This window comes from Amblyomma mixtum, chromosome 3 (assembly GCF_055824585.1).
Source record: "Amblyomma mixtum isolate Tamu chromosome 3, ASM5582458v1, whole genome shotgun sequence".
Lineage (NCBI taxonomy): Eukaryota > Metazoa > Arthropoda > Arachnida > Ixodida > Ixodidae > Amblyomma > Amblyomma mixtum.
In genome coordinates, this window is record NC_143014.1 from 273,700,696 (window position 1) to 273,713,197 (window position 12,502).

At 48.0% G+C, this 12,502-nt stretch overlaps 1 protein-coding gene across 1 annotated transcript in view; it reads left to right on the forward strand.

Moving 5' to 3' along the window:
- Positions 1 to 12,088, forward strand: part of LOC149354884 (uncharacterized) — a 32,380-nt gene extending 20,292 nt beyond the window's left edge. The window contains exons 3-6 of the mRNA XM_089583544.1: positions 6,057 to 6,235; positions 6,949 to 7,056; positions 10,896 to 11,271; positions 11,983 to 12,088. Of these exons, the coding sequence (XP_089439670.1) occupies positions 6,057 to 6,235; positions 6,949 to 6,960 (191 nt within the window). The 3' untranslated portion in view covers positions 6,961 to 7,056; positions 10,896 to 11,271; positions 11,983 to 12,088. The remainder of the gene's footprint in view (positions 1 to 6,056; positions 6,236 to 6,948; positions 7,057 to 10,895; positions 11,272 to 11,982) is intronic.
- The last annotated feature ends 414 nt before the right edge of the window (positions 12,089 to 12,502 follow it).

A 12,502-nucleotide genomic window follows, 5' to 3' on the forward strand; every position in this document is an offset into this window, starting at 1 on the left:
GGAGGGAAACTTTCGTAATATTCCTTAAAAGTTAGACTTCAGGCCCTCCTTCGAGTTTGGCACATGGTTCGTCCTCATTTTTGGTGCCGGTTCATTGCAGTTCTCGGACGATATTCGCCTGGGAATTGGAAGTAACAGCATTCAGTGTTATTTCGTACTATGCATGCATCGGCTGAATCGCTTAGACATGGCCTCTATGCAGGGTGTTTCACTTGAGGCTTTCCACAATTCTTAAATTAGGCTTTTTGAGTTAGATCACCTTTTTTCGGCATAGCGTTGTCAGCAATGTAGTACATCAGAATACAGCTAAGACGTGCTAACTAGCAGGCTGGTTAATTAATATTGAAAACTATTACTGTTAGGATCCTTAACCTTTGAGAGGCCTGTAGCCGGCCATAAGTAATATCCATATCAGTTTTTATAATTTTGGAAACGGAGGTACCCTTGGCACTCTGGCCCAACATATTTTGGCTATTTCTATGAGTTACTTGCACTGGAGAGGTTGCTTTGCCCTGCAAGCTTCTCGAAAGCTATATATGCATGTAGCCAAAATTTGCCCCCAAAATTCGATGAGCCACAGTGCCGAGGGCAACCCCGTTTTAAAAATTCTAAACACTGATATGTATATTACGGTGGGCTACACGCTTCTTAATAAATGAGCCAAACTGTAGTAGATGAAAAGTTAACTTTTAAATATTAGCTAACCAGCCTGCTAGTTAGTACATCTTATCTGTATTCTGATATACAACACCGCTGACAATGCTATGCGAAAAAAAGTGCTGTTCTAAGTGAAAAGACCTATAAATTGTGGCCAGACAACATGCTGCCGAGACCATTTTTGACGTGTTCATTTAATCCACGCTCAACGACTTTCCCTTTCAGTGATTTTATAAAAAGAGTCAGTACCGTACCTATATGCCATGAAGCTTGCTCCTATAGCGACATGCGACGAGAGCAGCAAGGTTTCGAGTTTTGCGCCGCATTTGTCGAGCCGGTTTTTTTTTTCATTTTGCTACCAGAATGAAGCAGCGTTCCACATAACTTTCCTACTCACATGAAATGCAGAGAAGCAAAAGTGTCGTGCACCAGCTGTCAGACGCACAGCTCTGTGTTGTGGGGACGCCTTCGTCCCCTGCGTTCACTTTCCCGCACTGCACCCCACTGTTGTTAGCTGCCCCCGAAAAGCACTCCCTTTAGTTAGGTTACTCTAGCTAACAGGGGAGGGCGCTCGCGTCGCAGCGACAGCAGCGCCACGGATGGCGTGTTTTGCCGCTCGCGCGCGGGGGAAAGGCTAGCTCTCTTCTCCCTGGGACAGGATAGCGTGTGGACGTTCACGCGCAAAGCTCCGCTCTGTGCCGCGGGCCTCTCGTGGTTGGAACTTACTCCCGCCACCTCGTCCCGTCGGGCCTCGGAGCTTCCCTTTGCCCTAGCGTGGGCGGACGTTCGCTCGTAGCCGTGCTGGTGAGTCGGACATCCTAGATTCCTCAGTGTATTTTGTTGCTAGCTGGCGTTATTGTTGTTATAGCAATAAATGCCTTGTTTGTGTCAGCCAGTGTGTCGTTCCTTTGTTCCCGTAGAGCACGGCCCGCCGTGGTCGGCGTGCGCTCAGTAGCGTACGCGACCACGGGGTGGGGTCCGCGCGGTTTTGAACTGAGTCAGCCGCGCTTAAACGGGGAGAACGGATTTATCCCCCCCATTTAAACCCACGGCTGCCCCGGATGGATGCGGCGAACAGGATACAGGCCGCTCCGTCGCAGCAGGCGGCAGCGAGACGATGTGCACAAGACAGCAAGCCGCAGTGGCTCCGCTGGATCTGAAAGATTGCCAAAACACACTCCGCATGCCTTTAACGTAGGTCACGGGAGGGGAAACGGCGTACACAAGAGCCTCGTGGCTCAATGCTCAACTCGCTAGCAAAAGGTGTCGGGCGGCCGTGCAACGCAAAGTTCGAGTGAACAAAGCCCTTTCTTGAGTTGAACGAGAATGCTCGGTTCATGCGAGGTTAAAAAAAGAACGGGTGGGCCAGCAAAGTGCGCCCCCTCTCAATACCACGGTCCGGTGGTCGTGTCACTTTTGACAAGGTGCAGGCAGCTATGAATAGCCTTAGGCCTCACTACCACTGTGAAGGTCGATGACCCCCAACAAAAGAAAGACCCGAAACGGGTTTCGTGCGCGCAGCCGCGAAAAGACATCAGCATTGTGGGGTGGTCCTCCCCGCTCACTGCACGAAGCAGCTGCTGAGTGATCGGCGCCCACCGTATCGGACGGTGTCGGAACGCCCGGTGCCGAGCTGCAATACCAGCGAGCTCGTTACGGCACCCGTGGCCCCAGGCCACCCGGCTCCCAGAGCCGCGACTCCCAGAGTCGAAAAAGAGACAGCGAGAAAATATATACAGAAAACTCGGACCACCCACGCGGCTTCCGTACTCACTCGCTTCGGGCTCGGCAACTCCGCGGGCGCTAGGCCTCGCGCTCCCTCGATGCGGACCAAGTGGTTCTTGAAGAAACTCCAGGAAGAAAACTTACAAAAAAAAACATGCTGAGCATGTCGAAAAGTTCAAACATGCTGCAGCGCAATACACCTCGCACTCAAGAAAGCATGCCCAGGTCCTAGCGATCAAAATTCACACTAGGCCCACCACTTGTCAAGTCCGGACAAAGAGCGTTCCTCGAACCGAACCGACAGTCGTCCAATGTTCCAAGAGCAGGCCCCACGTTGGGCGCCAAATGTGGGGTTTAAATGGGGGGGATAAATCCGTTCTCCCCGTTTAAGCGCGGCTGACTCAGTTCAAAACCGCGCGGACCCCACCCCGTGGTCGCGTACGCTACTGAGCGCACGCCGACCACGGCGGGCCGTGCTCTACGGGAACAAAGGAACGACACACTGGCTGACACAAACAAGGCATTTATTGCTATAACAACAATAACGCCAGCTAGCAACAAAATACACTGAGGAATCTAGGATGTCCGACTCACCAGCACGGCTACGAGCGAACGTCCGCCCACGCTAGGGCAAAGGGAAGCTCCGAGGCCCGACGGGACGAGGTGGCGGGAGTAAGTTCCAACCACGAGAGGCCCGCGGCACAGAGCGGAGCTTTGCGCGTGAACGTCCACACGCTATCCTGTCCCAGGGAGAAGAGAGCTAGCCTTTCCCCCGCGCGCGAGCGGCAAAACACGCCATCCGTGGCGCTGCTGTCGCTGCGACGCGAGCGCCCTCCCCTGTTAGCTAGAGTAACCTAACTAAAGGGAGTGCTTTTCGGGGGCAGCTAACAACAGTGGGGTGCAGTGCGGGAAAGTGAACGCAGGGGACGAAGGCGTCCCCACAGTGTGCATGAAAATGACGTGGCAAGCACTCCGTGAACAGGAGGAAACTGCAGGGTCATGAGGTAACAGTCACAAGGCAACGAGGTCACGAGATCAAAAGTTGTTACAACAAACATGGGAGCCCATGGCACTGGTGCAGGCAGTACAGTAATAACTCCAGGTAGAATGAGCTGGCACTTTGAAACTGACACTTTGCCAGTGTAGCCGCTGCTGTGCCTCAGTGGTTATGGACTCTGCTGCGGATCTGAAAGTCACTGGTTCAGTTCTGGTGGCAGCAGTCGCATTTCAATGGAGGCAAAATGCTAGACCCCTATACTGTGCAATGTCAGTGCATGTTAAGAACCCCCAGGCGGTCGAAATTATCCTAGGCCCTCCACCACGGCGTGCTCATAGCTTGAGTCTCTTTTGGATGGTAAACCTCATAATCCATAGACCATTTCTCTGTTTAGGCGTGCCACATGGAACCGCAGAGCCAATATCATTGCCAACAAAACTACGTGGAGAGCCCTCGGGAATGATGCGCTCGTGATGGATTCCGCTTTCAAACTGGTTTATTCCCAATAGTTAGCACTGGAATAGAGAAGCTAAGGAAACACAGTTTAGTTAAAGAGTGAATGCTGTATGAATGGGTTAGTAAAATAACCGAATCTAATACAACTTCAATGTATCTGTATGTTAGGTCCTTCTGGGATTATCTGTTCAAAAAGAATATTCGCATGGAAAAATGAAGCGCTATATGTGGCGCAATAAGTCAGGGACATAAAACTCTAGCTGTCTGAAGATGCAGCACTGATATCCAGCCGTGTACACAAATGACAAAGTGAGGATTCACTCTATGACTGTTATGATATACTCATAAGAAAATTACTGTTGGCTGCTGAAGATGACATGCCAACAAACTAGTGGAAATTCTCAGTTGTTGAGAGGGATGAGAGTTTCAACTTTATGCCCCCGATATTGGGCATGAAGGCAATCTTAAAAGATGTTATGTACGAGTATTATGAACTCTACACGAATGGAAAGGACCGTGTATTAACGCGGAGCCCTTCTCCTCGCTGGAGGACTTTTTCCAGCATGCAGAGAACAAATCGCGGGAGCGTGCAGTGTGATGCTGGAGTGTGCTGTTTTTAAAACAATTGTTGAAAAAAAACTGATGTTCATATTCGAATTTTGTGCCAATAATCTGGAAAGTACTGAAGAACCTGAGAACAGGTTAGAATCATTTCGAATGATATTGAACTTGGACTATTGATTCGCTCAACAAAGCTAATAGGAGAAAATTCGATTGGCTCCTTGAAAATTTCGGCTTATTTGCACAGACCTAAAAACAAGAAAACCGCGCTAAAAAAAAAAGACCTATAGGGAAGGGCAGCAGGAATGGCGCCTTGATGGCGGTATGTTCCGTTTGTGAGATATTGCAAGCCAGCCACCCTTAACCTTGGTTTGCCGGGTGTCGCGTTGACGCTTTTGGCTCTGTACGGCTTGGGTGCTTATTTTGCACATGTTTTACCATCTTCGTCTGTTCGCTCTGAGGGTACGCTGTTATATTTTGAACATGCTGCGCACTGCAGGCTGGAGCTTGTTTGCAGATGCGAAGGTGTAGATGTTGCCGATCACTTGTGGTTTGCTGCAGTCATTCCTGACAACACCTCGCCACTCCATCAAGCTTGGGAATCAAAGAATGCATGTCTCGGGGGATTATGCCACTCCCTAAATTGTCAGCGTTTAAAAAAAAAATCCCACAATGCTCAGCAACAACGATGCATAATTGGACTGCATTCCAACTCAGCGTTTCGACGACTCCTTCAGAAGGTCGAGATCTAGCACGTGGAGTAGTATGCTGTTACAAGTTAATGCACATCGTATAATGGCGATGACGATGGGCAGCTATGGGGCAGTTTCGGTTTGCACTCGAATCCAACGCGCATGCGATTTTGAGACGTGTTTTCCCCGAAAAAAGGTGCGCGTTGGAATTGCGTAAATACGGTACTATATGTATATGTATAATGCTTCTACGCAAGAAAGTGCACTGCCACAAGATGACTTCCGCGCACCATCTTCCATCTTAGAGCAAAAAATGTGGGGAAGCAGTCTTGTGGGAGTGCGTTTTCTTGCTTGTACGGAAAAGACTGGGCGCCGTCACGCCTACACTGGCTCAGAAACCTGACACGGTCAAACCTTGGCATTGCGCACTTGGCAGATCTTGGCATTGGCTCTGTGAAAGGCTACTTTATTCATTGTTTTCATGTAACATGTTTTTTAGGCGCACTTCCGTTAAGATGAACTTCTGATAAGACAAATTTTGTGGCTCATTCAAGTTCGTATTCATGAATGCCTACTGTATTGTGCTCAGGTTTTTCCCGAGGTAAACTAGGAGGGCACTCTGGAGGCCGTAAAGCTGGCATGATGCATTTCTCGTGAACATTCTCGCTCTTTGCAAAGCTTCAGCCTGGCGTAGCTGTGAGAACGCTTCCCGTTGCCCCCACTCCTTTGTGGTGGCCCGTAAAGATGCCACAGGGAATGGCACTTGCTGGAAGGGCCACAAGTCAATGAGAAGATGGTGGTTAGTGTGTGCAGTGGCAGCAGTGAAGTCTGTGGGGTGAGGAGTTTGGGAACACCTTACGTATTGTGCTGTACAGCGCATTTTAGCAAGGAAGTTCGTATCACTGATATTCTCTTTTACTTGGGAGGGTCTCGCCTCTCATGCTGCTGGTACTGTCGGTTGTTTCCAGCTCCAGTGGAGGCGCGAGACAGTACCACCACGTCTCCGCTATTGCCATCACCTCCCACTGTGCTGACCCGGGCCCGGGCTAGTCCTCTGGTGCGCTTCGCACGGAGGCATCGCCTGAGCACCGTGATGGAGTGCTCGGAGGAGGCCGCCTCCTCGAGCATCCACAGCACCACTACCATGGTGAGTTGGATGCGGACCTCTTTACATCATCTTTGTAATGCAGGTTAAGTGTTGGTAAGCGCTGTACTGTTGGAATGAAATTGGGATGACTGAATGCGTCAGCGTACTGCACCTGTTGGTTTAGTATTTAATTGCATCCAAAGACCTGTGTGCCAAATTTTAGTTGTTTGGTTGATATCTTTGGCTTATTGATGCCCGCCGGTCACTGAGATGCAACAATTGCAAAATCGAGGTCTTTATTTTTTTGCGTGGTCATTTTCCAGATGGGAGGGAAACAGTGCTAATAATTTCAGTGTTGCTCAAGTCACCCTTACATGCTCCAAATGCAGATGTTCGAGCTTTTTTCAGTGACCACCCTGCGTTCAACATGCTGGCATCGAGAAATATTGCCGTTAGTGCAAGTTCTTGATGATTCAAACTGATATCTTCACGTTTTGGTCCTGCAGGCTAAGTGAACAGTTTAGGTGGCCAACTGGGTTTTTAGGGCACCAACATTTGCTCAGTGTTTGCATTGAGAGAAATGTGTTCCTTCAAGGGCAGCTATTGAACCTGGGAATAAAAAAAATGCAAGCCAACTGCAGATATGGGGCGATTTGATTTTTTTTTTTTCAGACTTTGTTGGTGGTGTCTGCATGCATGTGTCTTTGTTCGAATGTGTGTGAGCAGGCGAATAAAGGACCGAAGTAAACTGCCCGTGCATTGTCTGTGTGCAGATGTGCCTATAATGGAGGAGAGCCTCCTCATGGATGCCAGGCAGCCTGCACTCATCAACGCGAGATTTGGGGCTTTTACTGCCACCATGGTCTCAGCTCGATGGGATGGTAAGTTTTTTTTTTCCTGCTATCACAATTGTTGCCGTCGCAGCCAAAGGACATATACTGTAATAGCCTCCGTTCAGGTCACCATGCCTCAATCTTTTTTTTCTTTCCTTTGGGGCATGCAAAAATTAAATTTTCCAATACGAATATGAAGAAAAAATCACTCCGAATAACGAATCTAATATCTGTTAAGTGAGAAATATCTCCAAATATGATACTGCGCCCCCCCCCTTTTTTTTACTTATCAAAATAGTATATGGTCATCGCACATGCAAAATTTGAAATATTCTGAGCGCCCAGCCCACCACAGAATGCGATAGCATTGAATGCACACTAACGATAATTTAACGTAATAGTTCAAATCTCCCGTCGTTTTTTTTATTTGTTGCATGGTTTGCCCGCTGGAAGATGTTCATCGCTATCTCAAAACTGCCTTGCACCTCGCTTGGCACTGCTTCGCTTCACTATGTGGGAGTTCTGAGTCCGTCTTGCGCTTCCCTCACACGTGGTCGGCGTTCTTATTCAGTGTCGGATCACATTGCCTCCTTTCCCAACTTGCCCCTGCTTTGCGATCGGGAGCGCCTGCATTCTCGCATGACTGCTGGTTCCACTTGGGAGCCGTGGTGCGCATCACCGCTGCCGTTGGCTCCCGCGAAGGACCTGGCTTGGGCTCCGTCGCTTGTCGGGACACTCCCTAGGTCAGAGGCTCACACTGATGCAGTCCCGCATGGAGGTGGCATAACGTCATACTTTCAGTCCACCAACTGGGGCCCTATCGCACCACTGGTCCGGCTCCTCCTCAGAGAGCACCGGATCCTCTTTATTGTTGGGCGGGGGCGCAAGCAGCGCGCTGCGTGCAACACTTGCGCTGTTTTTTGGGCCGACGAGCTCCTTATGCTTCGTGTAATTAACAAAAAAACACTGACTCGGCACCATATAAAAAAGACTTGATGTCCACAGAATTGTATACGACGTACTTGATTAGACAGCATAGCAGTATCCAACCTGCAATTTGATCGTGCAAAATGAAATCCATGGAACGATACCTGACTGGCAAATAAAATAACGTGATGACTGGTAAACCTCGTTAATTCGCTGTTCAAAGGACAGAAAGAAGTACCCACGTTATCAAAAGGCTGATTTATAAAATGCCCTCGTGCCCCCCCCCCCAAAAAAAAAGAAAAAAACTGCCGAAAATGCGGTAAAGCCTTATCAGGCAGCTCCATTGTGCAAATGCATTTAAGCTGATGAAGAGCGCCCTGTTTCGGAGTGCTGTTCCGCACGTTGACGGAGCAGCTGCGCAAGACCGCTGGCTATAAGTCACAATCACAGTTTAAGGCTTCACACATAGCCTCGGTTTTTCAGCTTTGCTAGCGAAGTAGTGCTTTCACATTAAAAGAAACGACCAGCGGCACGCCAGTCTGTGTCCAAAAGTGGCATGGAGCTGGGTTTGGATGATCGGCGAATGTAAGGCCAACAGCTGCCATCGCCGCACGCGAGCGGCAAAGCACCGAAACCAAAACTATGCGGGCAGACTATTTTTTGGCCTAGCTACAGAGACTCTCCAGCAGTTGTCTTGCCTGTCGTTATGCCCACTTATAAAAGGTGTGCAGGTTACAATGCACCTTGCAGTAGGTGGAATTTTTACAGTATTGCTTGCCCCGTTGTAGCGCCAATTGCCCCGTTGGGAGCCTCGTGCAAATATCTGTGAGTGGACTTGCCCGAATATTGCGGTTGACCGAAATAAGATGGCGAAGCTCACACTAATAGAGTTACGAAGGCAACAGGATGAATTCCATGGGAGCGGGTGTGAATTATGCAACACATTATAGAAGGATGCAACAAAAAAAAAGTGTGCATTCTCGTTGGGATTGTTTGAAGTGAGTAGTAATCAGTCTTGTCCTCATTGTGTGCTATATGTGGGGATGCCCACTTATGAAATTTCATGACATAAAGCCCAGCAGCATCTGATTGTGATCGGGTCACGCGATATACGACAAAGAAAGTAAACGGAATCTTCATATCGTTTTCCTGGCACTTCAAACTCGATTGCCGGGTAGTTTGCTTCGATACTGCGGATTTTCCATAGTCGAATTTATGAAAGTTTGCATAGTATGCGATCGCTGGAGAATATTCAGAAAGTCTCTAATATCAGTGCCTTTAATATGAATATAAGCTGAATACGAAATATATGTATTCGAATGTTAGCACACCCCTACTTATCATTTATATGTGCAACCTTTTGAGAAGAGGTTTATTGGTCAGTAGGTACTTTTGGCAGGTGTAACAAGCCGCACAGTGTATTGCATTTTGGAGTGCACAGCAGAGTGGAAACAATCCTAGCATCGCCTTCGTAGAGGGCTGGTTTTTTGCGCTCCTCGACACCGTAAGATGTTGTGGAGCAAGACACTTTGCGCAGCTCTGGTTGTAAAGGCTGGCAACAGCTGCTCATTCTATAGTTTTCAAAGCAGTGCATCTCTTGACCACCTACAATGCACGCATTGCTTTCTGCAACTGCATAGCCACCATCTGTGGCGGTCATCTTACGTCATCAATGCACACAGCTGAGCCAAAGAGCTTGGAATAAGACTAGCTGGTTTTGGATGCTTGGGTCGATGGTGGGCTGTAACGATTTGTTTTCATCTGTTGTTTTTCTCAATTTCCTGAGCAGAAGTTAGGCACTGCTATCGTGACTGTACTGCGATAGAATTGCAATTATGAATTCCTTTTTTTGATGATGCTATGAAACCTGTACGCCTGTTTCATTGCCATCAGACTTCTAACACTTCTCCATCTTGGCACCTGGCAATTTCCTAGACTAGTATTGAGATTCCAGATCAAAATTAAATGATCCGGTTCAATGGTCCAATCTCTTACGGTTACAAACTACGGGACTAAATAACACTCGCACACAGTCTCCACCAATAGTGCCCGTGGTTCGTGCCCCAAGACAGTACTGACTGTCCCTGGTACTGCGTTCATCCCTGTTTTCAGCAATGGCCGCAAATCATAGCACGGAACTAATGGATGGCAATATATGCTGTAGATGAAAAGTGCTAATCTGTTGATTTGTAAAATGGAGGCGACTTGGCACGGTTTACTACTATATGTATATGTATAATGCTTCTACACAACAAAGTGCACTGCCACAAGATGACTTCCGCGCAGCATCTTTCATCTTAGAGCAAAACTGTGGGGAAGCAGTCTTGTGGGAGTGCGTTTTCTTGCTTTTACGGAAATGACAGGGTGCCGTTACGCCTGCCCTGGCTCAGAGACCTGACACGGTCAGACCTTGGTACTGCGCACTTGGGAGATCTTGGCATTGGCTCTGTGAAAGGCTACTTTATTCATTGTTTTCATGTAACATGTTTTTTAGGCGCACTTCCGTTAAGATGAACTTCTGATAAGACAAATTTTGTGGCTCATTCAAGTTCGTATTCATGAATGCCTGCTGTATTGTGCTCAGGTTTTTCCCGAGGTAAACTAGGAGGGCACTCTGGAGGCCGTAAAGCTGGCATGATGCATTTCTCGTGAACATTCTCGCTCTTTGCGAAGCTTCAGCCTGGCGTAGCTGTGAGAACGCTTCCCGTTGCCCCAACTCCTTTGTGGTGGCCGTAAAGATGCCACAGGGAATGGCACTTGCTGGAAGGGCCACAAGTCAATGAGTAGATGGTGGTAGTGTGTGCGGTGGCAGCCGTGAAGTCTGTGGGGTGAAGTGTTTTGGAACACCTTAGGTTTTTGCTGTACAGTGCATTTTAGCGAGGAAGTTCGTATCACTGATATTCTCTTTTACTTGGGAGGGTCTCGCCTCTCATGCTGCTGGTACTGTCTGTTGTTTCCAGCTCCAGTGGAGGTGCGAGACAATACCACTGTGGTGTTGGCCGTCTTAGTAACGAAAGCCGAGTCCGTGCTGCTGTCCCATGACCAAGAAAGATCAAGACGCTTTATTGAACACAGACAGCCTATATATACATGAAATGACGTCACAAGACAGAATCCAAGACAATCCACAAAACCGAAACAAGAACTGAAACAATACAGAAAACACATGAACCACAATACAACAACCAGGTCTCCGCTAATGCCATCACCTCCCGCTGTGCTGACCCGGGCCCGGGCTAGTCCTCTGGTGCGCTTCGCGCTGAGGCATCGCCTGAGCACTGTGATGGAGTGCTCGGAGGAGACCGCCTCCTCGAGCATCCACACCACCACTTGAATGTGAGTTGGATGCGCACCTCTTTAGATCATCTTTGTAATGCAGGTTAAGCATTGGAAAGCGCTGTACTGTTGGAATGAAATTGGGATGACTGAATGCGTCAGCGTACTGCACCTGTTGGTTTAGTATTTAATTGCATGCAAAAACCTGTGTGCCAAATTTTAGTTGTTTGGTTGATATCTTTGGCTTATTGTTGCCCGCCGGTCACTGAGATGCAACAATTGCAAAATCGGGGTCTCTATTTTTTTGCGTGGTCATTTTCCAGATGGGAGGGAAACAGTGCTAACGCTTTCAGTGTTGCTCAAGTCACTCTTACATGCTCCAAATGCAGATGTTGGAGCCCTTTTCAGTGACCACCCTGCGTTCAGCATGCTGGCTTTGAGAAATATTGCCGTTGGTGCAAGTTCTTGATGATTCAAACCGGTATCTTCACGTTTTGGTCCTGCTGGCTGAGTGAACAGTTTAGGTGGCCAACTGGGTTTTCAGGGCACCAACATTTGCTCAGTGTTTGCATTGAGAGATATGTGTTCCTTCAAGGGCAGCTATTGAACCTGGGAATAAAATAAATGCAAGCCAACTGCAGATATGGGGCGATTTGATTTTTTTTTTCAGACTTTGTTGGTGGTGTCTGCATGCATGTGTCATTGTTCGAATGTGTGTGAGCAGGCGAACAAAGGACCGAAGAAAACTGCCCGTGCATTGTCTGTGTGCAGGTGCCTATAATGGAGGAGAGCCTCCTCGTGGATGCCAGGCAGCCGGCACTCATCGACGCGAGATTTGGGGCTTTTACTGCCACCATGGTCTCAGCTCGATGGGATGGTAAGTTTTTTTTTTTCGTGCTATCACAGTTGCTGCCGTCGCAGCCAAAGGACATACACTGTAATAGCCTGGGTTCAGGTAGCCATGCCTCAATCTTTTTTTTTTCTTTCCTTTCCACCTTGCCATCAGGCTATTTTTTATTAGGGGCATGCAAAAATTAAATTTTCCAAAATAAATATGAAGAAAAAAATAACTCCGAATAACGAATCTAATATCTGTTCAGTGAGAAATATCTCCAAATATGATACTGCGGCCCCCCCTTTTTTTTACTTATCAAAATAGAATATGGTCATCGCACCCGCAAAATTTGAGATATTCTGAGCGCCCAGCCCACCACAGAATGCGATAGTATAGAATGCACACTAACGATAATTTAACGTAATAGTTCAAATCTCCCATCGTTTTTTTTATTGG